The sequence below is a fragment of the Suillus subaureus genome (genome assembly GCF_016647635.1).
Source record: "Suillus subaureus strain MN1 chromosome Unknown BJ212scaffold_32, whole genome shotgun sequence".
Lineage (NCBI taxonomy): Eukaryota > Fungi > Basidiomycota > Agaricomycetes > Boletales > Suillaceae > Suillus > Suillus subaureus.
Window position 1 is genome coordinate 349,871 of NW_024538588.1, and position 26,947 is coordinate 376,817.

At 48.3% G+C, this 26,947-nt stretch overlaps 9 protein-coding genes and 1 non-coding gene across 10 annotated transcripts; 7 read left to right on the forward strand and 3 right to left on the reverse strand.

Moving 5' to 3' along the window:
• Positions 1-120: 120 nt before the first annotated feature.
• Positions 121-2,986, forward strand: BJ212DRAFT_1278931 (eukaryotic translation initiation factor 3 subunit 8 N-terminus-domain-containing protein; the record flags this gene model as incomplete). The annotated part of the gene is made up of 6 exons (XM_041331457.1): positions 121-511; positions 561-796; positions 842-1,066; positions 1,117-1,629; positions 1,680-2,467; positions 2,518-2,986. The coding sequence occupies 6 exons, from the start codon at positions 121-123 to the stop codon at positions 2,984-2,986; spliced, it is 2,622 nt and encodes an 873-aa protein (XP_041189532.1).
• A 1,086-nt stretch (positions 2,987-4,072) lies between these two features.
• BJ212DRAFT_1484212 (uncharacterized protein) lies at positions 4,073-5,169 on the forward strand (the record flags this gene model as incomplete). The annotated part of the gene is made up of 3 exons (XM_041340753.1): positions 4,073-4,190; positions 4,519-4,742; positions 4,798-5,169. The coding sequence occupies 3 exons, from the start codon at positions 4,073-4,075 to the stop codon at positions 5,167-5,169; spliced, it is 714 nt and encodes a 237-aa protein (XP_041189533.1).
• A 3,773-nt stretch (positions 5,170-8,942) lies between these two features.
• BJ212DRAFT_586590 (P-loop containing nucleoside triphosphate hydrolase protein) lies at positions 8,943-12,854 on the forward strand. Its single transcript, XM_041343585.1, has 7 exons — positions 8,943-9,381; positions 9,439-9,582; positions 9,664-9,848; positions 9,901-10,379; positions 10,434-10,537; positions 10,588-12,135; positions 12,187-12,854. The coding sequence occupies exons 1-7, from the start codon at positions 9,205-9,207 to the stop codon at positions 12,808-12,810; spliced, it is 3,261 nt and encodes a 1,086-aa protein (XP_041189534.1). The 5' UTR covers positions 8,943-9,204; the 3' UTR covers positions 12,811-12,854.
• A 1,167-nt stretch (positions 12,855-14,021) lies between these two features.
• BJ212DRAFT_586586 (uncharacterized protein) lies at positions 14,022-15,252 on the forward strand. Its single transcript, XM_041343584.1, has 3 exons — positions 14,022-14,144; positions 14,193-14,523; positions 14,576-15,252. The coding sequence occupies exons 2-3, from the start codon at positions 14,379-14,381 to the stop codon at positions 15,130-15,132; spliced, it is 702 nt and encodes a 233-aa protein (XP_041189535.1). The 5' UTR covers positions 14,022-14,144; positions 14,193-14,378; the 3' UTR covers positions 15,133-15,252.
• An 862-nt stretch (positions 15,253-16,114) lies between these two features.
• On the forward strand, positions 16,115-16,782 carry BJ212DRAFT_1377850 (ribosomal protein L38e). The gene is made up of 4 exons (XM_041336533.1): positions 16,115-16,139; positions 16,200-16,260; positions 16,353-16,496; positions 16,552-16,782. The coding sequence occupies exons 1-4, from the start codon at positions 16,137-16,139 to the stop codon at positions 16,593-16,595; spliced, it is 252 nt and encodes an 83-aa protein (XP_041189536.1). The 5' UTR covers positions 16,115-16,136; the 3' UTR covers positions 16,596-16,782.
• Positions 16,783-18,654, reverse strand: BJ212DRAFT_1589654 (uncharacterized protein; the record flags this gene model as incomplete). Its single annotated transcript, XM_041342466.1, has 8 exons — positions 16,783-17,054; positions 17,101-17,176; positions 17,229-17,513; positions 17,561-17,720; positions 17,773-18,031; positions 18,090-18,193; positions 18,276-18,341; positions 18,409-18,654. Coding segments are annotated over 8 exons (1,467 nt in total), but the record flags the coding sequence as incomplete, so codon positions are not given.
• A 101-nt stretch (positions 18,655-18,755) lies between these two features.
• BJ212DRAFT_1377855 (snare protein YKT6) lies at positions 18,756-19,812 on the forward strand. Its single transcript, XM_041336534.1, has 4 exons — positions 18,756-19,033; positions 19,087-19,310; positions 19,373-19,483; positions 19,535-19,812. Exons 1-4 carry the CDS (start codon positions 18,796-18,798, stop codon positions 19,559-19,561), a joined length of 600 nt encoding a protein of 199 aa, XP_041189538.1. The 5' UTR covers positions 18,756-18,795; the 3' UTR covers positions 19,562-19,812.
• Positions 19,813-19,847: 35 nt separating this feature from the next.
• On the reverse strand, positions 19,848-19,918 carry BJ212DRAFT_t103. The gene has a single exon. It is a non-coding gene; the product is annotated as a tRNA-Gly (tRNA).
• Positions 19,919-20,101: 183 nt separating this feature from the next.
• On the forward strand, positions 20,102-21,628 carry BJ212DRAFT_1448671 (Thiolase, N-terminal domain-containing protein; the record flags this gene model as incomplete). Its single annotated transcript, XM_041338576.1, has 7 exons — positions 20,102-20,117; positions 20,255-20,609; positions 20,663-20,836; positions 20,880-21,111; positions 21,150-21,367; positions 21,422-21,533; positions 21,590-21,628. The coding sequence occupies 7 exons, from the start codon at positions 20,102-20,104 to the stop codon at positions 21,626-21,628; spliced, it is 1,146 nt and encodes a 381-aa protein (XP_041189539.1).
• Positions 21,629-24,134: 2,506 nt separating this feature from the next.
• Positions 24,135-26,946, reverse strand: BJ212DRAFT_1377868 (concanavalin A-like lectin/glucanase domain-containing protein). Its single transcript, XM_041336535.1, has 11 exons — positions 26,510-26,946; positions 26,297-26,463; positions 26,204-26,251; positions 25,893-26,158; positions 25,706-25,840; positions 25,547-25,658; positions 25,150-25,292; positions 24,875-25,040; positions 24,727-24,819; positions 24,585-24,666; positions 24,135-24,512 (listed from the first exon to the last, which is right to left on the reverse strand). The coding sequence occupies exons 1-11, from the start codon at positions 26,584-26,586 to the stop codon at positions 24,476-24,478; spliced, it is 1,326 nt and encodes a 441-aa protein (XP_041189540.1). The 5' UTR covers positions 26,587-26,946; the 3' UTR covers positions 24,135-24,475.
• Position 26,947: the final 1 nt, after the last annotated feature.

A 26,947-nucleotide genomic window follows, 5' to 3' on the forward strand; every position in this document is an offset into this window, starting at 1 on the left:
TTAGCCTAAGTACATCAGTACTGGGTACCAGCGCGGAGTTTCAATGACCGGCAATGACCGAAAGTGAATTTTCATGAGTAAGATATCGGTGTCAGTATACAGATTTTGCATTGTGCAAACATGTCGCGATTCTTCAGACAAGCTGGCGATTCAGACTCTGATACAGAGGAGTCCGATGAGGAGCTCCTCACTAGCGGTGATGAAGATGCCGCCGCCCCAAAAACTACTGCCAAACCGGCCATGTCAAGATTCCTACGCACAGCGGGAAGCGATTCTAGTAGCTCAGACTCAGAGTCATCCGATGAGGATGAAAGTGAGATGTCAGATGAAGAGCCAACACAGAAGAAGAAGTCCCGATTCATGCGTGGCGATTCGGATGAAGACAGTGAAGACGAGGATGTCAAACGTGTTGTAAAAAGCACCAAGGACAAGCGCTTGGAGGAAATTGAAGCTACCGGCAAGGTCATGGACAATGGCCTTAAAATCAACGACTGGGTCGCCATATCAAACGGTCAGTCTTGTCGAGCTTTTATCAGATTCACTGACCGTGGTTCTCTTAGAATTCGACAAGCTCTTGCGTCTCGTGCAACGACAGAGTAATGCTGCAGAACCGTTACCTCCATTTTTTGTCAAAACCCTTCTAAGTCTAGAGAACTCCCTTAACGCCGCTCTAGCAAAGGAGAAGGAGGCAAAGAAGAAGATGAATGCCACCAATGCTCGAGCGCTCAACTCCATGAAGCAGAAGGTCCGCAAAACTGCTAAAGAGTTTGAAAAGGAGGTCCAGCAGTATCAGAATGTAAGTTTTTTTAGACCACTCTATCACGATCCTTACCTCTCGTAGGATCCAGAAGCATTCGAACGTGAATTTGCCGCTCACGCTCAACCTGCGGATGTTGTTGTCCCCAAATCCAAGAAGCCGAAGAAGGGTGCAGACTCTGAGAGTGACGGGGAACCGGTATTAGATGATCGGTTCACCACAGTCGGCAAAGGCGGCAAAGCTATGTCTTTCTCCGCGGACAACATCTTTAAAACTTTGAAGCTTGTTCATGAGGCTCGTGGCAAGAAGGTGCGCATATTCTCTTGCGCTCTTCTTCCTTCCAATTAAAAAGGTCGTAGAACACTGACCGAGGAGAACAAATACGGATTCTGGAGAAACTCCTAGAAGTAGCGGTCACATCATACCAACGCATCCGCATCCTCTTGGCGCTTGTTTCATCCCGATTTGACTACAATTCATCGATCACATCGTATATGCCAACTGATCTGTGGCTCTCGGCGCAACATGAAGTCGATCAGTTGATCTCAATAGTGGTCGCGGACTCGTCCTACTCTGTGCAGGAGGACACTGAGGATTATGATGAACTCGTTGAGCGCCATCCTGCAACCGAAAGTGATGGGGTTGTTCGCATTCGTGGCAGCATCATCAGCTTTGTAGACCGTCTGGATGACGAGTTCACGAAGAGTCTACAAAACATCGATCCTCATGGAACGGAATATATCGACCGTCTTAAGGACGAGAAAGTACTTTATCGTACTATCAGTCGTTCGCAAGCTTTCTATGAACAGTCGAGCCAGCCGGAACCCCTTGCGAGAGTGATCATGCGACGGTTGGAGCACATCTATTCCAAGGTTAGTTGAAGTCAGCCCATCGCAGTACTTTTTTTTGACAATGTTCGTAGCCTGATGCTGTCGTATCTGCTCTTGAGTCTTCATTGGCTTCGTCGGAGATAACTCCCGGCGTCACCCTGGCGTCTTCTGCTACCACTTCGTCCTTGATTCACTCCCTTTGCGTTCATCTTTACAAAGCCGACAACTCCCTTCTGCGCACTCGCGCCATGCTCAGTCACATCTACCATCATGCGTTGCACAATGACTTCTACACGGCACGAGACATGTTACTTATGTCGCATCTGCAAGAGTCAATTCATTCTGCAGACGTCGCAACGCAGATCTTGTATAATCGAACCGTTGTACAGCTTGGGCTTTGTGCTTTCAGATGCGGGTTGATAAAAGAGGCTCAAGCGACACTGCAAGACATCTTCACAACACAGCGCGTAAAGGAGTTGCTTGCTCAGGGTGTCCACCAACAGCGTTTTCAACAACAACTTACGCCAGAGCAAGAGAAGGCGGAACGGTCACGTCAATTACCATTCCATATGCATATAAACACTGAGCTTCTCGAGGCGGCTTTCCTCGTATCCAGTATGCTCGTCGAAGTCCCCCTTCTTGCCAGCATCGAATCAGAAGAGCAGAAGCGCAAGGCGATCTCAAAGCCATTCCGCCGGTTACTTGACTTTGCCGACCGTCAAGTGTTCACGGGCCCTCCTGAAAGCACGCGCGATCACATCATGCAGGCGAGCAAGGCGCTGCAAGACGGCGAATGGGAGAAATGTCGTGACCTCATCCAGAGCATCAAGATTTGGAATCTGATGCCTGAAGTCGCGTCAGTCAAAGAGATGCTTGCAAAGTACGTTTTTACATTCCACCGACAATTCCACCTCTGACCACGATGTACAGACGTATTCAGGAGCAAGGACTGCGCACGTACCTTTTCACATATGCCCCTTATTACAGCACTCTCTCACTGTCTCTCCTGTCGCGCACATTTTCTCTTCCGCTTCGCTCCGTTACATCGATGATCTCTAAAATGATTTGGAATGAAGAGCTGTCGGCGTCTCTTGATCAGTCAACTGGTGTAGTGGTGTTTCACCGCATTGAGCACTCACGTCCGCAGCAGCTTGCTCAGGTTATTGCGGATAAAGTCAGTGCACTCCTCGAGCAGAACGAAAAGGTCCTTGACATCAAGCTTGGCGGTAGCGGAGGATGGGGTGACAGGGGCGGTGACAAGGGTGAGAAACGGGGTGAACAAACTCAAGAACGTAGAGGAAGAGGAGACAGGACGCGAGGAAGCCTGCGCGGTGGTCCTCGTGGACGCGGCTCGCGATTTGCCCAGGGTCTTGGTAATCAGATGACAAGAGTACGATGAGCTTCTTGTTGTGTCAATATTGTCTTTTGGAACGTGTGCATGTAGTATTTTACAGAATTGACAAATTCCCTTGAATTTTCAGAGGAATCTTGAAATAAGCTTATGTGCAGAAATACAACGTTGCGAAAGACTCAGAGTACATCAATTCATGCAACTACTGAGTCCAACTTTCTCTCCATCCACACTGACGACAACGACGACGGACAACGGTAATGCCTAACAAACGACGACCACAGTGCTTCAGACACAGCGAACAGTGATTTAAGTATCAGACGCAGCAAGTTATTGCAAAGCACCGGAAAGAATACGGACCAGGACCGAAAGCGCAAGGGTATCGGGAACTCAAATGAGTCCCGTCGATGCACTAACCATTGGCTCCTCAGATGAATATTTGTAGCAGAGCTAGCAGGTCCCCGTATGGTAGAAGAGGTTATCGATCGAGCGGTTTTGCACGAGCTGGAGATGCAAGAAGTTGGAAAGTCTGGTGCTATTCGCGATCGGCCAATGGAGAGACGCTCAGGACTGGATTGAGCTCTCGGGGTCAAGTGATGTAAACCCTCGCCGATAGCTACGTATTGTCCTTGGAATTGTTGCAATCGAAACCTCAGCACCACAAAGATTCTCCCGCAGTTGACCTTGCATTTCAGTGAGGAGAATATCTGGTTGTCACTCGATACACGCCTCAGGGAACTGAGAAATCACACATAAGTGATACTGAAAATAGGCAATGGCTAGTTCCTGGTGCAGGTGCGACGGAGCTGTGAGCTAGGCAAGCGCGTTGAGGCATATGGGAGCGAGATGAGGAAGCTGGCTGTGAAACGGTATGCTATATCACTCGAAGTCATACCTCGAACACTCGCTAAGAATGCACTGCGAGGTGCTGAGGGTAACGAGGTTCTCGGTCAGTCGTGGGCTAAGCACGAACAGAAGAGTGGCAAAGCCTGGGGCGTCAATATCTAAGAAGTAAAAATGTGCCTGCTGGCAGCCGCATACCCCGAAATTCGCACCCACCGATCACCCGCTACCTCCAGTGTGTCCTCGACGCACTCCCGTCAGTCAGGCAGATACCCGACTCCATAGATACTAATGAGTCCTCAGGTATACGTTCCCTCAGCCCCTCCTCCACCTTCTGACATCACATCTGCTATGCAATCCATGCTGCACGTCCTTTTTCTCCCAACGCCTTTCAAGAGCAGTGTGCATGGTACGTGTCCTGCACTTAGATATGTCTATCCTGACTCTGTTAGGGCAGCATAAATCACCTTGGCCGACTTTTTCGTAGCATTCGATGTCGCTACCATCAGGGAGGGCAAAATCATTCACCCAGTAGCTGAGCTCCTTGTCATGGCCTCGTAAGCTCAAGAGTCCGAGGTATGTCCTCCATTCCACTGCCTATTGACTTAATCCAGATGGGCGACTCTATCAACACGGTCATCTTGTTTACATTTTCTTATGAAGTGGCTCGACATCCAGCCTACCGTCCCCTTTCACGCAGCAATACGGTCATAAGGACATATTGTTGTCATTTGTAGCAGAAGCCGCGCTATTTGGTCGCGAACCGGACGGCAATCCTACTCAAATCCTCGATACAGCACTCACACTCACCCCCTCCAAAAGAATCAAAAAAAAATTCTGGCGTGAAAGTGGCCGCCTTCACGTGCACTGGCATTGCCCAAGCCGAAACAAAGACACCGTCCTCAAAAATGCAGACGAAATGCTCAATTTCACGTGCAGCAAGGAACAACAACTCGAAAGGGTATGTTCTCCATCCCATTACCTGCTACATCTACTAACCATCACTCGATAAATAGATCTTCAAAGAAATCGCTGATTCAGGCATCAGAGTCATCGCAGGCTCGTCCGTCGGCGACCTCGCCCTATACTACCCCAATCGCTTCAACATCAAAGTCCTTTCCAAATCCGACTCCCGCCGTGTAGCCCACGTTGTCAACGCCACACCTCTCGCCCGCGTCAGCACACTCACCCCGAAGGAAGCCAGCTACGTCGACATCTTCGAGATGACGGAGATCGATGGAGACCGCGTCACTGTCCTCTGTCAGCTCGCTCACGGCGAGGACGGGCATCAGAGCCACGCAGAGGAGACACGTACAGTGCTTAGAGGCCGGGGGCGATGGCCAATCATCTCGACTACATCGAGCGCGCCATTGAGGCTGCTACTATGATGATACAAACTGCGAATTGAAGTGATTTTGGGACAATACAAGGAATCTGAACTACGTCGTCAACGGAAATCAATTGATCCCTAAGGATGCCCTTGGTACCCAGCTTGTCAAGCACTTCCTGTAAGCATGCCATACTAAAGTCAGAGTGTGCGACATGACCTCGATCTCCCTTGACTTTTCTTTTCAACACTATGGTAGCATCAGCAAATCTGGGAATTTGTGTTATGCTCGGTGTTCATAAGAACGACTAGACGGAAACAAATGATCTAAAGCGTACACCTATGTATGAGTCATGCGAGTTAAGCAGTATATTGCAGGCCCTGGTCTGTGTAGGTCAAGTTAAAGAATACAAGCATAAGAGATAGAGTTTAAATAAAGGAATTAAAGTGGAGTTTTAGTGAATGAATTGGAGATCAAAAGTAAATAGCAAATCAGAAAAGAATCATACAATAGAATGTAATGGAATGTCTAGGAATGATTAGTAATGGTGAATAAGTGAAGAGGTGAAAGGAAAAGAGTAGAACTGTAACAATTTGAGGGCTGACTGACTGATATGCGACCATGATAGTATCAGAAGTCCTATGGTTGTAATAAAGTTCCGTGACTGGATAGTGTAGTGTGAGTCAGATAAACTTTGAGTGTAGTGATATAAATCATACAATTGTTGATGCCTTTTGTGCTGGCAAGGTCATACTTCCTTTTGGCAGAAATCTGAGTCCAAGCTATTTCTCCGAGTGTTGACAGCAATCAGCAGGATTGTGAGTGGTGGGTAAAAATATGGACATACCTTGAAATACATCATTTGCAGCTTGCCATTTTGCCATGGTTTCTTTTTGGGCCTCCTGTTGAGCTTGCAAAGTTCCCACTTGCACCTTTAGCGCCTCTCTTTCATCAACTTCAGCTTCCTGGCATCTCTTCATCAACTCTATCTCCATTAGGAGGCCCTAAGCCCGCCAGATTAGTTACACACCTTCAAATACTTTAAAACTTACTTCAAGTGTCTTGGTTTGTAAATGGTACTTCTTCACAAATTGTCCCCACACACCAGGCCGTACCTTGTCTATGGTATATGATTTCAGGTTCTGGCAGGACAAAGAGAGTATTTCTTTGAGTGTTCTTCCAGATCTGTTGACAGGTATATTCTTCTCAAGAGCTTCTTGGAGGTTGGATTTGGGAGAACCATCAGCCAGTTGGGGAGTCTTTGACCGGATCCAAGGCAACCTCCCTGCCCTTTCTTTCAGTGGTGACAATTTTAAGCAGAGTTCTATCAAATATAAATGTGGTTGGTGCCATGGTGTGCTGGATCTGAGGATAGGAGACAACTGGCTTGCTGAGCATTACAGGCTGACCACTAAAATATCATGTGATCTTGAGCGGCTGACTGGCTATCTGGTCTGGAATCTGGATTGAATCCATTCTCTGCGACCCTTCAAAGTTATTGGTGGTGTCAGATTTGATTTCGTAGCGACTGCCTTTGTCAACACATGAAGCCATGTCTGTGTCTCCATGAGCGAAACCATAAGTAGTATGGGCAAGGTATTCTTTGGATGCGTTCAAAGGTGTACAGGTGAGATCTCCCGGTGTCAGTACTAGTGTGTTATACGACTGACAGTGGCAGCGATTCTAAGATAGGCCCTGTGGTAAAGCCAGATACGAATTTATCTGTGCTGGAGACACAGATGAGAATTGGGTGTTACTAAGAGGTTCCAGGTTAGCAATGACGAATTCCTGAATGTGACAGCTATTGGCTTTAGGCGGCCTCACTAGGTGCTGCCTTGCGGCACATAGCATATATCCCAACACGCTCACTCATCACCCTGACTGCCCAGCTCTATTGTGTCACTGTGCACTGTCACGCCCTCTTCTGTGTCCTTTTTTGAAACACAGACATGTTTTGCCACACCTTCCACGATGATGACAGCACCCTCGTCGATTGTGCTGCGTATGAGACACCGCGGGGCTCTGTATGGACGTGGGATGTGGGTCCCCCAGACTCATGGGTAGTACCACATCATACGAGCGAAGATACACACCGGCAGTGAGTGTTTTACTTGTCCTTACAAGCTGATTTGACAAAACATGTCAAATGCATGTGCTTCTACACAGATCCAACCATCTGGTCACACCTGATAAGATGGCATATCCATTACAAGTGCTGGCAGGTTGACCTGCGACATCGTCCGGAAAACATACGATGCAACAGTTCAACTCACTAGCATTTGAATGGCAGGCTCACATAACCGCTCAGATCTCGGGTACGCACGTGGGGATAATATGGATGTCTCACCTTAGGCGAACTTTAGGCTCATTTTCAATTATCTTCCCCGCATTCCTGGAGACAAGGGGGTGGTTTCTTCCGAGTTTCACTTACAAGCATTATGACTGATCGGGCGTGTTGGACAGCCTTTTAGCACATTTTTATTAGTTCAGTAAAGCAACCTGATGGAGAATATAAGATGACTGCCACAGATTGCCACATCATTGCACAATAAAAGACATTGCTTCTCTTCATGGATGACAGGACACTTGAGATGTACAGCAAATGTTTGGAGAACAGAGGCGGCTAACTCTTCAGTGTACCTTGATGGTGTCTCAGTACACGGATGCTTATCCAGCTGTACTGGTATCGTACGTAGGCTCACAGAAGGATACGAGCTACTAATGGTAGTATTGAGCCCGGCCAGCCAGCCGATTTCAAGGACAGTGGACACTGACACATGGGAAGTCATGGGGTTGTCCCGTCTTAAAACAATCGTGCACTGCGCTTGATATTTGAAACATGTGAGTCTTCAATTTTCCGCCCCACCGGCATGACGCCCTTTGCCCTCAACTTCATTTCCATATCAGAGTCATAGTGCCTAACTATTCGACCACTTCAAAGTTTTGACCACGAATTCGAACAACACCCGGACCCATACAGTGGGGGCCGCCTACTTGCTGGGACTGAAGCCTAAGGTTCATACTTCCTGGTTTCAAGCTCATGTCTGGCAGTGGGCTTATTACAAACTCTTTTTCAGGTGTCCGCACCAGGATTGGCGTACGGTATATCTATCTTGGTGGTTTTGTAGTGTCGGTCCGTTTTATCTTCATCTTAAGCCCTGCCAACTGTATGTTCAGTTCAACCACTTGTCAACCACTACCATCTAGTTTGCTCTACACCATCATTGCTCATTGCATTCGCAACACACTGACCATAGTTGAGCTCGATGGTATCCCTCCTACTGAAAAAAGGTGTGATAGATATCCCACCTGCCGTAAACCCTTATCCGATGGTCTATACCTTCCCCAGCTTTATATCAAGAAAGTCGTCCTCGGAATGTGCTTTGGGATCATCATAGGCCCTCATGCTACCAATATCTTCATACCTCGTTCATGAGGTTCCTTGGAGAATACCATAATATTAAAGGTCATGCATCACCGATCCATTTCTATAAAGTTAGAACAGGGACTGATGATCAACTCAAACCATTCGTTTAGTGTTAGTACATGAGAACATTCAACACTACCCCTCAGGTGGTATCAAAGTTATAATACAGGCGTCATGTCACTTTAGGTGCAAATATGGTGGAGGTCGGGTGACTCTTCTACAACATCAATTTTAATGGAACGACCAAGTATCTTGATATGCGAGATCGAGGAGCTGGAAATACATGTATATCGATTTTACTTCGAAGAAACTCGTGAAACGATGAATGTCATGCTGACACTCATGTCACGGTGAGAAACTTGTAAAGCGACCGTTAAGTACTTACCTAATTAGGAACACTGGTTCAAGTGATCATTCCGCTGCAACGTACAGTTACTGTCACGGTCTGTGTATCCATAACCTGTTCGCGATCGCGAGCATACCCAGTTGTGTGAGGTATTTCAACGCTCTCTTAGATAACTTGCTCTGCTTCCTATTCACGACCATCACTCCGAGATTGACAACACATTTAGACACCACCTTATACCTGGATATCCCGGCGAAGTTATTCAATCATCCCAAGACAGCTTACAAGCCGAACTCAGTTTCAGTGGCCCATACCACTGCTCATGCCAGCTCCTCGTCCCTCTCAGAGTACAGAAGCCACGCGCGCTGCTGCGCTACAGGCTGAGTTTAATGAAAAGAAATGGGTTTGGGTACCAGACGAGAAAGATGGTTATCTCGCTGGCTGGGTACACCAAGAAGATGATGAGACTGCGGAAATTATTATGTCCTCCGGGGGAGAGGTACCTTTATCTTAATTTCCTTCGTAATGTGCCAATTACTGACGCGAAACGCGTTAGATTCGTCGAGTTCCTTTGTATGCACTCTCCAAGATGAACCCTCCCAAGTTCGATCGTGTGGAAGACATCGCGGATCTCACATTTTTAAACGAGGCGAGCGTCGTGCATAATCTCCGTCTAAGGTATGGATCCGGAGCTATCTATGTGAGTCCTCTTCTGTCGGCGATTTCTTGCGCACATTCACGATCATCCTACTTGGTACACCTACTGAAACACTCCGAGTAGACATACTCTGGCTTATTCTTGGTCGCTATAAACCCTTACCAGAACCTGCCGCTGTACACAGACGCAATTATATCTCAGTATCGCAGTAAACGACGGGATGAGAACCCTCCTCATATCTTCGCGGTTGCCGAGCGCGCATGGGTTAACATGGGAGAGGAGCGCGAAAATCAGAGCATTCTTATAACGTCTGCTATCCCTACATTTCGGTGAATCATGCAACTGATTCGCCGCCCACAGAGGAGAATCTGGTGCAGGAAAGACCGAAAGCACGAAGAAAGTTATACAATACCTGTCTGCCATAGCGACTGATGCGCACCCGCGCCATCCTTCACATTCACATTCTGCCTCCATGGCATCCTCGTTCCCCGCATCCCCACCTTCGGGTTTGCCAAGAAGAGGCTCTTTCCATGCAAAAGCGACTCATGTTACGTCTAACAGCACTGGAGGCGCCAAGGGTCGCCTAGGCTTGCTCGAGCGACAGATTCTCCAAGCGAATCCCATCCTTGAGGCGTTTGGTAACGCGCAAACTCAGCGGAATAACAACTCAAGTAGATTCGGGAAGTTTATTAGGATTAGTTTTTCTCTGGACGGGAGTATATCTGGGGCGAACATTGACTGGTACCTGCTGGAGAAGAGTCGAGTAGTGGTTCGCAGTGCTGCGGAGCGCAACTTCCACGTATTTTACCAGTTACTATCGAGTGGTGGATCATTAAAGGGCAAGTCTTTAACGCATCCTCTCCCCACTTGTTTTGATATTTGTGCTTCTACAGATACTCTTCTGCTGGATCGACCTCTGGACGAATATGAATTTCTCAACAGAAGCAGGCGAGAGGTCGATGGCGTCAACGATCGCGAAGATTGGGACGCTCTGATAGTACGTTTCGTGAATGCGAAGTCTTCGATATCCGAATAACATGCTCCCAGAATGCTCTTGATATTGTTGGCTTTACGGTCGCAGAACAGTTCGACCTTTTCCGCATCGTCGCGGCAATTCTTCATATTGGCAACATCGACATCCGTTCTACGAAGTCGGACGATGCGTTTATGCCAGATCCTTCCCAAGCTGAGCGTGTCTGCCATTTGCTCGGTATTCCCATCGCAGAGTTCACGAGAGCTATCTTACGACCCAGGGTTCTCGCTGGACGTGAGTGGGTCACACAAGCGAGGACGGGGCAACAGTCTCTTGACGAACTCGCATCCTTGAGCAAGTCGTTGTACGAGAAGTCCTTCAGTGCGCTGGTCGAGCGCATCAACCGTGCGCTAGATCGTCCGTCCTCTAAGTCGACGTTCATCGGTGTTCTCGACATCGCTGGCTTCGAGATCTTCGAAATTAATACGTACGAGCAATTGCTCATCAACTATACCAACGAGAAACTGCAGCAGTTTTTCAATCACCATATGTTCGTCCTCGAGCAGGAGGAGTATTCCAGGGAAGGCATAGAATGGGATTACGTGAACTTCAAGCTGGACTTGCAGCCGACCATAGACCTCATCGAGAGTAGTGGGAACGCCATTGGCATCCTCAGTTGCTTAGACGAGGAGTGTATCATGCCCAAAGCCACCGATCTCACGTTCACGGAGAAAGTACATTCGATCTGGAGCGGAGATCTGCGCGCAACAGAGCAACCTCATCCAGGTCGGACGAAATACACCCTACCGAAGTTTGAACAAGGCTTCATCATCACGCACTACGCAGGCAAAGTCGAGTATCGCACCGACGGGTGGTTAGAGAAGAATAAGGATCCCCTCAACGATAATCTCACACGTGTACTGGCATCATCGTCAGAACCTTACGTGGCTTCGCTCTTCCAAGATTTTGCTGGCGTCTTCGCCGACATGCCCCCATCTTCCAGTGCTGGGTTCTCCGCAGGGAAAAGGCGCCCCATCAAGAGAGGGGCGTTTAGAACAGTCGGGCAACGGCACAAGGAGCAATTAGCGCTTCTCATGGCTCAGTTACAGGCGACACAACCACACTTCGTGCGTTGCATCGTGCCAAACGTCAACAAGAAACCTGGAAGGGTGGACGTGCCTCTCGTTCTCGATCAATTACGTTGCAACGGTGTTTTGGAGGGCATTCGCATAGCGCGTCTTGGTTATCCCAATCGGCTTCCGTTCGTCGAGTTTCGCCAGCGCTACGAGATCATGACTCCAGGCGTTATTCCTCGTGGATACATGGATGGTCGCAAAGCGTGCATCCGTATTGTGGAAGCTTTGGATCTCGATACCGAGTTGTTTCGTGTGGGAACGTCCAAGATATTCTTCAAGGCGGGAGTCCTCGCCGATCTCGAGGAGCGGCGGGATGCCCTTCTATTCGACGTCTTTTCGAGACTACAGGCTGTTGCTAGGAAGTTCTCCGCACGCAGACAGATGAAGAAGGTTCTCAATCGCGCAGTGGCGATACGGACGATCCAACGTAATGCTCGCGTGTACGGGGAGTTGCGAGATTGGCCATGGTGGCAACTATACACGAAAGTAAGGTGGCTCTTGTCTATCTCGAAGTAACTTTTTGATCATTTTAAACAGGTCCGTCCGTTACTCGCCGCGACACGAAACGATGAGGAGCTCAGAAGGAAAGACATCGAGCTGCAACTTGCGAAGGAGAGAGCGGAGCGCGATCAACGGGAACGGGAAAGCCTAGAGAACGTGAAGATGACTCTTCAGGCGGAGAAACGAAAGATCATCGACGAGTTGGAAGCAGAGCGTGCGCTTGCCCTCGACAAAGATGCCATGTTAGACAGAAGCAAAAAGAGGGAAGCAGAACTCGAAGAAGAAATCGTTGCCTTACACGCCGACCTCGACGTCCTCGATTCGCAACTGGACCGTGCCCTACATCTTCAGAAGGACGCCGATGAGAAACATGAAACTTTGCGCGTTGCATTCGACCAGGCTGCGGAGCATCTTGTCCGCATGGAAGGTCAACAAAATGAATGGCGAGCTAAAGAGGCGGAGCTTTCGGACATTGTATTAACGCAGGAGAGCAGCATGGTTCAGCTGCAACAGGAACACCAAGCTCTACAAAAAGCCAATGAAGACCTCAGAGCCCTTGTTTCGCAGCGCGATGAAGATTTAGCGCGTGTCAAGGAGCGTTCTGAGGTTTTAGTGAGCGACTTGCAAGCCAAGCTCGGTGTGGAAATTCGATCTAAGTGAGCCTCCAAGCTTACTGTAACATTTGGTCTGATGTTTCGCGCAGAGAGTCGCTCGGCAGCAAGGTCGACCAACTGGAAAGAAGCTCGAGTTACCTCAAACAGCAGCTAACAGAGATGGCTCGTACATCCGCTGAGTATTCTGCTATGGTCCAGAATAAAGAGGACCAAAATTCGCAGCTGCTTTCTACCATCACCGCATCTGCAGACGAGCGTTCTCGACTGCAAAAGGAGATCGTCGAACTCCACGCTACATCTGACAGACAGCGAGCAGACATCCATGCTTCTAGGACCGATGTAGATCGTGCAGTTTCCGCTAAGATAAAACTTCAAGGCGAGCTGGACGAGCTCCGCGCAATCATGGAGACCAAGACCTCCGAAGACGCCCGCCGACTCCAAGTCGAGAAAAGCAAAGAGGAAGAACTTGCCGAGCTCCGCCGTCAATCTTCCCAGTTGCACACGGAACTCAGCGTGCTACGGGAAAACGCTTTCGACAAGGAAAGCAAGCTTGGTACCGAGCTAGACGAGATGCGCCGTCAGCACAAGCAGTTGGATTCAGCTCACAGCTCTCTTTTGGAGCGCGAGCGAGGCTTGAAGGAACGGACGTCGAAGGCCGAGGCAATGGTCGTGGATCTGGAAAAAGCCAAAAGAGTGGTCGAATCAGAACTGCAGGCATTGCGATCCCGTCAGATTGAGTCGGATGGTCGGTTAGCGGAGACATCGAGGGAGAAAGAGGTGATTAGACAATTATTTGCATTTGTTGGACAGGATGAATCTTACTTCTACTTTATTAGATCCTGGAACGACAACTCCACGCTGCTCAGACCAAATATAATGAGATCGAGGATGCGGTTTTGCAGATGGAAAGAGATGCTCACACTAGCGAACGCCAGTTGGAAACCTTGAAGAAACAATTAGAATCAGAATCAACCAAGTGCAAGAACCTTCAACACGTCACGTTAACTCAGAGAAAGGAGTACCAGGAACGCATTGCGAAGTACGACCATGACCTCAACAATGCAATCACTGATCTCAAAAATCGGGAGTGGGAGCTCAAGCAAATGGAGAACAAACAAGATAAGACGATTGTCGAACACGTTTATGTTCTGGAGAAGGCCAAGAAAGTAACCGATCAGCAACTGAGGGAAGCGCAAGAGCAGCTGCAGAAGGACGCCGTCTACATTCGGTCTTTGGAGAAAGCCAAGGCAAGCCTCACCCGGGAAGTGGAAGATTTTGCCAGGGGAGGTGGGGTGGACCAGGCAGAGCGTAGGGCCTCTGAAAGGGCTGCTTACAAAGCACTTGCCAGCGCAGAAGCAAAGGAACGTGCTGAATCTTCTGGTAAACTTTAGACTCCTCCGCCCTGAACAATACTGATCGCCAAGATAGTTCGACGCGCCCTCACTGATTTAGAAAAGACTCATAACGATTTGGTGGCAGAAAAGAGGACACTGGAAGAGCGTTTCCAAGACACTCAGCGGAGACTCCGTGAATTGGAGGTTCAGATCGAGGCCGAAGATAGAGAATCTTCTGAGTTAGGCATTCACAGGCATCGTTTAGTACAACAACTGCAAGATGAATGTCAGCAGCATCAGAAGGACCTCGCAGAACGTGATTTCGCCAGCGACCAGACGCGAAAGAAATATCAAGGTTGGTGACAGCTTTGGTAAAATATCCTTTCTAATGAAAGCTCCAGCTGAACTAGCACAGTTGAGCGAAGGTGCGTAACTAGGAAGCTTTGAATGTACTTCACCGAACCGTATTCATCCTAGAAATGCAAGCGCAGCGAGATGCGATGACGAGGCTACGAGAAGATAACCGCAAAATACATTCCGACTACGACGAGCTGCAGCTAAGATTCGATGACGAGGTCTACAATGGAGGCGCATGGAACAGGGAGAAAGACCGGATGGAAACGAAGATTGCCGATCTAACTAAAGCCTTTGAATCATCGACTACAGCTCAATCCGACCAGCAAGCGCAGATCGTATCACTTCACTCGCAAGTTCGAGAACTTCGAAGCGTTCTCAACGATGCTGAGGCGGACAGGGCAATGCTACAAAAGGCACGCCGCTCTTTGCAGGCGGAACTTGAAGGCATCAAGCTTGACCATGTCGATGCAACGAAAATGACTTCAGATCGAGAACTGCAGAAGCTACAGCTGAAGAAACAAGATCTTGAGCGATCTCTGGAGGAACAAGAAGATCGTGTAGCTATGGCCTTTGACCGCCTGAAGAGAGCTGAGGCGCACGCCAACGAAAGCCAGCTGGAACTTGACCGGATTCGTGTCGAGAATACTGAACTGGATAGAGTGAATGTAAGTACCTGAAATATGATCTCCAGCGTGCTCACTCTGTCCTACAGGCACAGCTAGAGAAGCAGGTCAAAGACCTAAACGTCCGCGTGGTTGACCTCGAAACGAAGTCATATGTAAACTCTCCTCACCCATCCTCCGCTGTCAAGCAGCTGCAGAACCGTATCGATGAACTCACCACTCAACTCAAGCAAGCATCAAGCGAGAAAGTCGACTCCAACCGACTGCATAGCTCTGACAAGGCAGTTCGCGACATGCAACTGCAGTTAGCTGAAAGTGAAAGGCACCATGTCAAGTTGGAAGAGGAGCGAAAAATATCCGAGGGTCAAATAGTTTCGCTCCGACAGACACTGGACAAAGTTGTCAGTCTTACCTCTTCATTAATCATCCAGTTGCTTGGCTAATTCCACTTCACATCAATAGCAATCAAGTGAGAGTGAACTTGAGCGCGTTAAACGTCGCCTAGAGCGAGAGGTCGTGGACTCCAAGCAGGCAGTGCTGAAGTAAGTTTAATCCGAAGGTCTTGACAAATTAGAGTGAGATATTTACGTGTCACTTTCTAGCCTGCAACATGAAGTTGAACGACTGCGCGCCCGCCTTAATCGACCGATGTCAGTCGTTAGTGATGGAGGCTCTACCCTTGCAGGCTCTGGATCTCCTCGCAAGGCGGCTCCATAGTGTTCAATTGTTCATCATTGATTTATGACATAGTCACATCTGAGATACTTCAAGTCTGTGTATATCATTTCAACACCATCCACATATGTATCGTATAGACATAATCAACTTCACATACTGCCTGTGTATAACGTGTATCAGCTGAGGGCTCAGCTGAACCTGATGCTCTGCAACCGAAAACATCAATATTGACAATGCTTTCGTCCCGGGCCGGGACGATCTGGTATACTCTCGGGAACTTGCGAATAGCTATCAAAATAAGGTTCAGCCACCGTGTTCCACCAAGGTAGCTGGAAATCATTAGATATGGTAAGCAAGACCTCAAGACTCAGTACTCCGTCATGGTGCGCTCACGTCCGCTGGCCATTTGGCTCTCTTGGTCTCATTGCTTATGTCTATGTTAGCCCAAGGAAATCCGAGACATCAAGCAGTTCATCGAGATCGCGCGGCGGAAGGATGCTTCCCGTGCGTTCATACTGTTGATGTATTTCAACAACACGCTGACTTCACGTGCACTGATCTTGAACGAAATTTCACGTATTGTATTATCCATCCAGAGGCCCGTATCAAAAAAATTGCCGCAAAATCAGCAGCTGGGAAGGTCCAGACTAAATTCAAAGTGCGGTGTTCACGATACTTGTACACTCTTTCTGTGGACGACCCAGAGAAGGCTGAAAAGCTGAAGCAGAGCTTGCCCCCAGGTGCGTGATCAGATCAGTCTTCTAGTGCGTTTCATTGCCTGACGTATGTGCGCAGGCTTGAATGTGGTAGAACTCGGCGCAACACCGAAGAAGAAGTGAAACCCTTCTTTCATCTCACACTTTAGTATGATGCGTGCGTCGGAATGGAGGGGCACCGATCGACTTATGCACCACGGTCCACCGACCTATGATGAATATGCATGCAGGTCACATGTACTTGTCTTATTATGAACAAAGACAGTTAGCTTTCACCTTGCTTGACTTATACAGCCTTTGATTCATACAATCATCCATTCTATAATACCAAGCATGACGCACAACCCTAAAAGCGTGCATGTACCGATCGTTACGAAGGTTCGAAGTGTCCGCTGTACTCTCCTTTCACGCGGACGGCCTCCACGGGTTCTCAGTGCCTCGATGTCGAGGATGGTTGAGGGAGTATGAAACCATCCAGTGAAGACCATTTCCAGTAAAATTATTAGCAATTGAGATCCATCCAATGCGGGCAGAGGTAGCGAGTTGAGAAGATATAATGAAAGATTTGTGAGCTTCAGATACCTGCCCAAAGTCAGCCACACGGTAGTGGTTAGTCTAAGGGACGTACTGGAAGAAATCTGCGAATACGAGGGGCAGTCCTAGTGGTACAACGGCGAAACGCGGTGCGAGTTGGGTTGTTTGAACTGATAAAAGTGAATATCAACCACCACACATGCTTGAATCCGTGTATCTTACCTTGCTCCCAAACCTCGTACCTGGGGCCACTCCAAAGCACGATGCGCTCGTTTTCAGTCCCTGCCCCTTCGTCATTCACCGTAATCCGTAAGATTTCTCGGTCTCCCCTCGGTTTGAGGCATGACTGCGAATCCAGACACGATGTTGAGGAGTCGCATCGGTTTTGTATTTTTGACAGTACGGCTACCGGATCGGTACAATACTCCTCCATCGCACTTTCAAATGACACAAAACAGGATGACGATGATGCACTATTATTAGTATGCACGCAACATTGGTGATCATCTGAGCAGGCACTAAGTCAGGCAGGATGACGCAGGTACTATGCTCACCACTAAGTCGCGGCGTATCCACACACCACCCCTGCTTGTAGACAGCTGGAGTAAGTTCCGATAGATAGGTAGACCATGCATCACGAGATGAGTTCAACGGAAGATCGTCAAGTGTCGTCAGGAAAGATCCAACGGGAAGATGCATGCTCAGAGGGGAATCCTGCAGAGATTCAGCAAGGATAGTGAGGGCAACATCTTAGGACCATACTAACTGCCTCAACATGGGTCACGATTAACCCTCGGGTAAGAACATCTTCGTAACCTACTGACAATATGCGTTGTCCGATACCAGACCAGGCCACAGCCAGTAGAATCAGCCAGAGCGTCAGGTTATGAAAACAGCCTGAAGTAATGACCCGTAAGCGATCTAGTGAAGACAATTCCTCTACCCTTGCAGAAGGTAACGTTACGAATGCGGCGGGGAACATGAAGGTTATAGATGCTCCTGCCGCCAACATAGGAATCCGATGACTAGGAAAAACACAAAGCTGCAGCTAATGGATTATGTTGTATGTGAGGAGAGACATACATTGCTGCGGTGATAGCGTGCCCACTTTCATGCACAGTTTGACTGATGCAAAGGGAGAGGAGAATCAGCGGTAGGTGTTTTAGTGGGACGGTCAAGCCAGGTATCTACACGCAATAAAGTGAGTGCTCAAGTTGTTTAAGCAAGTTAATGGAAGTAATTAATGCATATGCATTGCATTTAACTTACAATTGGATTGACAGCATGTGTGACTTTAGAATATGTCGTTGCGCGAGTCGCGACTTCGACAGTTCTCTTCAACAATGATGTTGAAGTATTTGGCAGCAGTCACTCGTAGGAAAGTGGAAGACAATAATGACACCATAGTCCATACGAGCAGAACAACAGCAGTGAACATTCCAAAGATAACCAGTACGCTGCCAGTATCATAGAACATGAGCAAAAACTTTCTTGTCCGCAGGTAGTTTCTACTGGCCAACCGCAAGGAAAAGATGTCGTGATGAGCATTGAATGCTCGAGTCTGCACACGAATGTGAAAGAGGCTTCTTGGGATCCCGGCAGCGAGCGATATCATCCTCTTTGGCTGAATTCTGTGGAGCAGGTGCATGGTAAGTGCAGTAATACCAGTATGGTTCACTCACAGTGGCACCGGTGATATGTACATAATATGTACATAATCGGACTCTGAGCCGGACTGACACGCATTTACATCGATGGCGCAGTCAAAGTACTTGTGCCTCTCACAACCATGAAGATCTTCTCACTCTCAGTTGTTCTCGCATCCTCCTCAGGTCCTTGTTCAGTTCTTAGCTCTGCTTCAGATGTCTCCAGTTTCTCGTTCTACCAGAGAGGTTCCGTCAGCGAGTTTTTGACGTTCTTCACCAAGACAGTCGTGGAGAGAACTCCTCAGGGCCAGCGCCAGAGCGTACAAGAGAACAATTACACTGCACACGTGTACAACAGAGGTGGTGCCGAACAGCTTGCAGGTGAGTCAAAGTTTTGGATGTAATGGAGATATCGAGCTCACTTCCTTCCTCAGCTATCATTATCACTGACCAGGAATACCCCGTTCGACCTGCGTTCTCTCTTCTAACAAAGCTACTTGATGATTTCACTGCCAAAGTCCCTCAATCTGCCTTCGGAAATCCAGCATCAATATCATTTCCAGAGATCCAGACCTATATTCAGAAGTACCAGGATCCTCGGCAAGCTGATACAATTATGCGAGTACAACAAGAGCTAGATGAGACAAAGATTGTTCTGGTAAGTCTCCCCTCATTGTGAGCATCACTTGGTTGTTTTATCGGTGTGGCGGTGTATTGTAGCACAAGACCATCGAATCTGTTCTTCAACGTGGAGAGAAGTTGGATAACCTTGTGGAGCGGTCGAATGCTCTATCCGTGCAGAGCAAGATGTTCTACAAGACAGCTAAGAAGGTTAGCGTCTGTCCTCTATATCTGGGTGGCTCGGTCTAACAGCCTCACTAGCAAAATTCATGTTGTGTGATCATGTAGACCATGTTTTACTTTCCTCATCCATGTTTTCTCTGTGTGGCGGTTGTTGTTACGTCAAACCGGCAAATTAGTAACACATCCGTTAGTTCTATGTTTCACTTGTTGCGATCGCATGCCACGTCAGTGTGGCAAGTATGTTGACGGGCCATTGCTTATCATCATCGACCAAGTGAATCATTGAGTTCATGCTGCGCCTGGAGATGAGGCCGACTTAGTCTAACAATTAGAACAATACAGCATAAATTCTGGCTAAAAAGAGCGTCATCGAATACAACAGCATGCTCAATGCATTAAGAGGGAATCGAACCCCCGGCGGGTCGATGGCAACGACCCAGGTTACCACTACCCCATTAATGCTTGGAAGAAATTGGTGATTTTAAATATATCCACTACGTGCCAGCTACAGAGCAGTGCACACGGTGCATCCTCAGGCCACACGGATAATCGGGTCACTTTGATAAGTCGTACGATCGGGTATACTTTTCATCGATCCCGAATAATCTGTTTCGGATCCCACTGGCATATAAAGCCAGCACGATCATGATACTTGCAACGCGTTTTTCATCCATTTCCAAATTTTCATCTCCCATCACTACCTGATCGTCCATCCTGTAAAATGGTATGTTCCCATCGGAATCCTATATTCTAAACAACAATATTAATCACTCACAACTTTACAGCCTGCTCATGAAGCTGTAATTGTTGCTGCGTCCCGTACACCTGTCGGATCTCTGTATGGATCACTCAAGACTTTGACTGCTCCCCAACTTGGCGCTGTGGCTCTCAAGCATGCTTTCGAGCAGTCAAGCGTTGATCCCTCTGTAGTTGAGGAGCTCTACTTTGGCAATGTTGTCCAGGCTGGTGTTGGTCAATCACCCGCACGTCAAGTAGCACTCGCTGGCGGCATGAAGTCCGCATCTGATGCTACGACTATCAACAAAGTCTGTGCTAGCGGCATGAAGTCGATCATGCTTGCTGCCCAGAGCATAGAATCTGGCTACAAGACCGTAGTTGCCGCTGGTGGTATGGAGAGTATGAGCAATGCTCCGTAAGTGCTACAGTCCCAATCGCCACTTTGCATAAGATTTATATGTCATCTAGTTTCCTACTCCCCCGTACGAACCCTTTGTTCGGGAAATTCGAGACCAAGGACTCCGTTGAAACCGATGGTCTCTGGGATGTCTCCAACAACTTTGCCATGGGCAACTGTGCGGAGGCCGTCGCAGTGAAGTACGAAATCACCCGAGAGTCACTCGATGAGCACGCAATCGAGTCGTACAAACGCTGCTGATCGCGCATGGAAAGCGGGTGCCTTCAGTGCCGAGATAGCACCTGTCACCATCAAGGGCAAGAAAGGCGACACCGTGGTCAAGGAAGATGAGGAGTACAAGAAAGTCATCTTCGAGAAGGTCCCATCCCTCAAGTCAGCCTTTAAACCAGGCGGTTGCATTACTGCTGCCAACTCTTCAAACCTTAATGACGGCGCCTCTGCTCTGATATTGATGTCAGCAGAGAAAGCAAAAGAGCTCGGCGTAAAACCGCTCGCCAAAGTAATTTGTAAGATCGACTTCTTGTGTGGCTGTACCAGTCGTCTGATGTATCGTTTTCTGCAGCATATGCAGATGCGGGTGTTGAGCCCATTGACTTCCCTATGGCTCCTGCCGTTGCTCTCCCAGAAGCACTTAGGAGAGCAAACCTGACCGTCGATGACATCGCACGTTTCGAGGTCAACGAGGCCTTCTCGGTTGTTGTCCGCGTCGCCGAAAAGCTCCTACAACTGGATCCTGCAAAGGTCAACATTGATGGGTGAGTTTTTCTACTTTGCATTCAGGGATTGTATTTGCTTACGAGATTCAACAGTGGCGCTGTTGCACTTGGGCATGCGATCGGAAACTCGGGCTCTCGCATTGTGGTGTCCCTCGTCCATGCCCTAAAATCTGGCGAGTACGGTGCAGCAGGCATCTGCAACGGGGTAAGTGACTTGTCATTATCCATGCTGTCGGGTTACTCAAATGATGTCTTGTTTAGGGTGGAGCTGCTTCTGCCATTGTTGTTCAAAGACTATAGTTGTTGTAACACTTTTGTACTTTGTTTGTTCCTGGACGACGTACGAACAACCCATCTGCACTGTATTTGTATTTTCCCAATAGAACACATCAAATTTCAAGCTTTGCATAATGTTGATCAGATTGGTGTGAAAAGTTAGAACCTTGAACAAAAAATTTTATCCAGAAGTTCGAGGAGGTCCGATATCGATGTCTTGTTCAACTCTTGTTGTTCGCGCTTGCTTCTCAGCTTCTTGATCAAATTGTTGATTCATATTACATCGCACAACCAAGGCGCCATATTTCTCGTCATCCTAGGCACGGAATTGACATAGCGCAGGGCTTCCTCGGTCATTCTGGGAGTCTGAAGGGAAAAGAACACAGAAGCCATCACGTTCCACCTTGATCAGGGTGGGATTTTCCAGGTAGTTACATGATGCAGTCATTTGGAAAGAGCGCAGACAAAGGAGCTCGCAGCTTCTAGGTCGTAACAAGAACCCCCGAGTCTGGCCTGGACTCGATCTCCAGAAGGTGTTGCAGCGTGAGACTCGTCGGCACCGCACAAGTACTCAACAATCATTTCCGTGGGGTGTTGGACGCTTTGGATGGCGGCCATGCACTAGTACTGTCGAGATGTGCATGTTCTGTTGCCGTACACCTCAGCACGTTATTCGACATGTGCAGTGATTAACGTCATCTATCATGCTCGCCTCGACCAGGGACAAGGCCTCGTGAGGCAAGCACTGTTCGGCATGAGGGTTTCGGTCCTGCAGACGACATAAACCGCACCATATCTGGCAGAGAGGACAGTCTATACCTTAAGAAGACTCGATTGACTGATGGACGTTGCAATAATAGCTCGATGTTCATGGCCTTCCGTATGGGTGACGTTTTCGGTGACATGAACCGCATCACACGACATCTGGCAGGTTCGACCCAGCCTAGTACTTCTTTATGACCATCGTTTATTCCACAAAGAGATAATTGGTTGCATAACTTGACTGGCATCGACAGACGATTCATGGCCGGATGACGTGTTCGGTCATGTAGATGACGCGAACCGCATCACCACATCTGGCGGTTCGACCGTCTATACCTCAAAGGGACACAATGAATGGTATTCCCTAATGATAAAGACGGTCGAATGCCGGGATAAGTATTCCTTTGTATCCATGAAATCACACCGACACTTCGTACATAGGCGGGGGAATGACGGCGCAAGCCTGAATAATAAATTCATCAGCGCCCAAATCGAATCGTACACATTCCAGACGCATGCGTGACGAAGAACCACTGCACTCGATCCGAAATGAAACACAAAGTCAGATAACAAACTATTTGACGTACAATCGGCGTGAATTATACGTCGATCGTGCTGTGATATTGCACGACGTAAAGCGAACCCGTCGTGGACCAGAGATATATTTGACAACTGAGCAACACCCGGTGCTAGGCGACATGAGCGACATGCGCCGGCGTATCTCGCCTACGCCACCTGATTGGATGGATTGATGTAGAATTGACGTTCTCTACTGAGCCTTTATGCCTATCGATGGCGCGAAGCACGACCCAGTCGCGTGCATCTGAATACCGAACAGTCATAACCGTAGAGAGGAGGTTGCCATCAAGAGTACAAATGAAAATGACCGGGGACCCTATCAAAACGATTCGTAAACGAGGCAGGCAAAGTGACGGTAGAACACAGAAACGCACCTTTATGAATCATAAGCCCGCCAGTGGGAATTATGAAGATGAGATGCGAACTTTTATAGCTAGCCGCCGAGTCCGAGTTGTTGGCCTCGGAGTCATCAAGGGAGACTTGACAATCTATCAAAATCATAGAACGGTTTCCTGCTAGAAATGATCTAGAGAGGATAGGACTACACGATTCTTGAGCTCAGTTCGGGAATTATGAAGATGGGATACGAACTTCTAGCCTCCAATTGAGCTAGACTCGACAATCTATCAAAAGCCATCGAACGGTTTCTTGCTAGAAATGATCTAGAGCTCAGGATACTGCTCAATTCGTCACACCGTCATCGCCTATCGTTCGGCAATCACCCAGCATCTGCGCGTCAACACCCATAAATATTAATATTAATATTAACGCGTCGGTCGATCCCTAGCTATAGTAGTGTAGCCCGTTTGTGATGATCAGACTAGTAGCTTGCACGTTCGCATGTCCGACTCCCCAACTCCTTTCATAAAACTACACACCGAAAATAGTCTCAAAATTCATTCACGATCGGGATTTTACTAGTACAAGCAGTATAACAATGTTATAAATCTTTGCAGTGTGCACGTATCTGCCCCCGCGAACCCATCACCAGTGATAGACACTGCAAGGGATCAATATCTAATATCAGAACAGACAGACAGTTATCGTCAAGCGTCGTCATCATCCACGAGCCCGAGCTCACTGGTCACCTCCAAGACGTGCTTAAAGTTCAACCTGTGTTTAGTACTTGCAGTGGGCTGATCCCGCGAATTGAGCCTGAAGCTCGGGTTCTTACATCCGTTACAAGCCAAAAACCTTAAATCTCTATCCTAAAGACTAAGCGAGGCACAAGTAAACATTCCAGCTACATACATAGTCAGGGGTCAACAAGTACAAGCTTCACGTTGCAATATTCAAGTATGCATAATATTATCATCACCTCAAATCTTGATACTCGCGACGTCAAAAAGCTTCAAGCCTAAAACAACAACAAGAAAGAATAAACGAGCGACGAGAACCTAAAACTATGCTATGTATGATGTGGATATGATGACGTCTATGTCCGCGGCACGTATCGTCGTAATTCTAAATATCGCCAGAACAAAGTCACATTCACCAGAAAGCAATGTTCACGTAGAGTCCGAGTCTGTTCTACGTCCCGCACAGATTCCACATCTTCACGTAATCACTGTTCCCAAAAGACCAGCATCAGCATAACGCCGAAGGCACAACAGATGGTGAATGTAAAAATGCGACTCACATCCTAAATGCACGATCATCCGCGCTCGAAGGCCACGTAGCGCTCCACGTATCATGAGCAGCTGCAAAATCATGCATCGCAGCTACATCGCGTCAAAATCAGCCTCCACCAAAAAAAAGAAAGGAAGCAAAGAAAAACGTACTGGCAGACCCATCATACCACGGTTTCCCACCTACACTATCCGGGAACCACCCACTCGTCCCGCCAACCGCCAGATCAATCACAAGATAGAAATCTGTTCCATGCCAGTATCAGTATCAAATTCCGATCCCCTCAAAAAAAACACTGACCCTGATCAAAAGGCGCTGCAGCACTTCCACCAAACGCCGTACTCCACGGATCTTCAACGACCACTTCCTTCCCACTTGACGCATTCATAGCTACACCCGGGAACCCACCTGTGTTGAAGAAATAGGAGTCGGAAGATTTAGAGGAGATTTTCAGGTTGATCATTGCCTGTTTTTTTTGGTCAGCGATGGGGACGGGAAGGGGACCGCGGGATGACAACGCCATGAAAAAAGAGAACCGCGGGGTACAGCAAAACGGGAACGGGGAAAAAACTGACCTGCAACCGATCATCCGTATAAAACCTCATCCACTCGCCAGTCCACTCAAACGCATAAACATGGAACCCATCGGCAAAGTTCCCGCGCTTTGTGCTTACCCAGCCGTAGATGCTCTTGAGGAGGTTGGCGGTGGTGCTTGTGCCTGAAGAGAAGTGTATGTTAGGGGCGTGAAAAGTGGAGGGAAAGGGTGAATAAAACGTGACGAAACAGACGTAAAAATGAACGGGTGAACCAAAAAAGCAAAGCCCATCCCAAACACGAGGAGTGGCACGAGTCCATGAACCGAAGAACGTCAATTGAAAACCCAAAAATACAAAAACACGAGTGTGAACCAAGCCGAAAAGAACCATGTCCCTCTCCGAAACAAGCCCACGCTTGAAAGGAATAAACGCTCACCTGTAGAGATAGGCGTACTCCCGCCCGCAAACGGCCCGTAATTCAGGGACGAGCGGACATAATTCGATCCTTGGGCGGGATATGAAGGCAAGTTACCGCGGGCTTCCATTATCTAAGTGAACCATGAGCCAAGTGACAGGGGGGTGCCGAGAGACTCACATCGATCTCCCCGCTCATGGGCCACACGCCATAAACACCCGTCCCCTGACTAGTGCTAGAGTTTGTACTGTTACCCTGAGGAAGCATCCAGATAGCGGGCCATAACCAATCTCCCTGAGGCAGTTTTGCACGGACCTAGGATCTGAAATGAGCGGGGGGTAAAAGATTATGAATGAAGGAGACGGACTTCAACACGGCCATACTTGATAGTCCTTTTTCCACGAGTATTAAGTCGGCCGCTCATGACAGGATTGATGACGGTGCCGCTCTGGGCATTTGAAATGGCAGTGCATGGGTCGCTGGGTGTGGTAGTGGAATTACTACTAGTAGTAGAGTTACTTGAGCCGGTGGTTGTGGAATTACCCGAGCCTGTAGTAGTCGAGTTTCCTGATCCAGTAGTTGTAGAGTTGCCTGATCCAGTTGTTGTAGAGTTGCCGTTGGTAGTCGAGTTACCTGTGTGGAGTGAGCGATTGAGCGTGGGAATGAAGTTGTACGCACCCGTGCCGTCGTTTTGCCGACGTTGAACCCACGCGCCTTGGTCTGTTACTACACGGGATGAGCTCGGAGATGACTGGCAGGAGCCAAACTTACCACCGCCTTGGGCTGTACAACCCGAAAGCTGATAACTGCCATTGTTCATGATAGCATCCCAACCGCCGTCGATGGAGTCGCTGGTGAGAGTGGGCATGATGTAGAGCTGACCATTTGAAATGTAGACGTTTGAAGGATCGTTTGTTGTCATTTCAAATTCGCCGTTGCTAATGAAATGGTTAAACAGGGATAGTGATATGGAGTGGGACGTACCCGAAGCCACTGAGGGCGACGTCAAGAGTCCAGTTTGTGTCATCGATAGAACTGGAACCAGAAAAGTCTTCATCCATGACGATGCAGAGTTGGCTGTCTTCGAGGATGTCTACGCTAGTCCAGCCTTGGTAGCAGAGTGCTGCTGCTGCGAGGAATCCTAGGAGAATTGCGAAAAAGGTGACCCACCAGCTGCCTGATTCGCAGCGACGTTTTTTTGTGAGCCATGGTTTATCGTCCTTTGTGAGTTTTGATTTGAGACGGGTTGATTGGAGAGGTTTCTTCTGGGTGAGTGGGAGTGCTACGACAGAGGGAGAAGCAGACAAGGAGGGTACTGGGGGTGGAGACCAGATGGTAGAGGGACGTGAGGCGGGGGATAGGAAAGGGGATCTGAAGATGGTAGTTGCGCTGCTGTTGCGCGGGAGTTGTGGATCTGTTGGT

What these genes read in the sequence shown, in the direction of transcription:
- BJ212DRAFT_586590 (XM_041343585.1), top strand. Translation starts at nt 9,205, where the DNA reads ATGCCAGCTCCTCGTCCCTCTCAGAGTACAGAAGCCACGCGCGCTGCT. An exon ending in TTATGTCCTCCGGGGGAGAG is followed by an intron (nt 9,382 to 9,438) that starts GTACCTTTATCT and finishes GAAACGCGTTAG; the next exon opens with ATTCGTCGAGTTCCTTTGTA. An exon ending in GGTGGCAACTATACACGAAA is followed by an intron (nt 12,136 to 12,186) that starts GTAAGGTGGCTC and finishes CATTTTAAACAG; the next exon opens with GTCCGTCCGTTACTCGCCGC.
- BJ212DRAFT_586586 (XM_041343584.1), top strand. Translation starts at nt 14,379, where the DNA reads ATGAATGTCAGCAGCATCAGAAGGACCTCGCAGAACGTGATTTCGCCA. An exon ending in ACTAGCACAGTTGAGCGAAG is followed by an intron (nt 14,524 to 14,575) that starts GTGCGTAACTAG and finishes TATTCATCCTAG; the next exon opens with AAATGCAAGCGCAGCGAGAT.
- BJ212DRAFT_1377850 (XM_041336533.1), top strand. An exon ending in GCGGCGGAAGGATGCTTCCC is followed by an intron (nt 16,261 to 16,352) that starts GTGCGTTCATAC and finishes TTATCCATCCAG; the next exon opens with AGGCCCGTATCAAAAAAATT. An exon ending in GAAGCAGAGCTTGCCCCCAG is followed by an intron (nt 16,497 to 16,551) that starts GTGCGTGATCAG and finishes GTATGTGCGCAG; the next exon opens with GCTTGAATGTGGTAGAACTC.
- BJ212DRAFT_1377855 (XM_041336534.1), top strand. Translation starts at nt 18,796, where the DNA reads ATGAAGATCTTCTCACTCTCAGTTGTTCTCGCATCCTCCTCAGGTCCT. An exon ending in TGGTGCCGAACAGCTTGCAG is followed by an intron (nt 19,034 to 19,086) that starts GTGAGTCAAAGT and finishes TTCCTTCCTCAG; the next exon opens with CTATCATTATCACTGACCAG. An exon ending in TCTACAAGACAGCTAAGAAG is followed by an intron (nt 19,484 to 19,534) that starts GTTAGCGTCTGT and finishes CAGCCTCACTAG; the next exon opens with CAAAATTCATGTTGTGTGAT.
- BJ212DRAFT_1377868 (XM_041336535.1), bottom strand. Translation starts at nt 26,586, where the DNA reads ATGGATGAAGACTTTTCTGGTTCCAGTTCTATCGATGACACAAACTGG. An exon ending in ATACGGATGATCGGTTGCAG is followed by an intron (nt 25,041 to 25,149) that starts GTCAGTTTTTTC and finishes CAAAAAAAACAG; the next exon opens with GCAATGATCAACCTGAAAAT. An exon ending in TGCAGCGCCTTTTGATCAGG is followed by an intron (nt 24,820 to 24,874) that starts GTCAGTGTTTTT and finishes GGCATGGAACAG; the next exon opens with ATTTCTATCTTGTGATTGAT.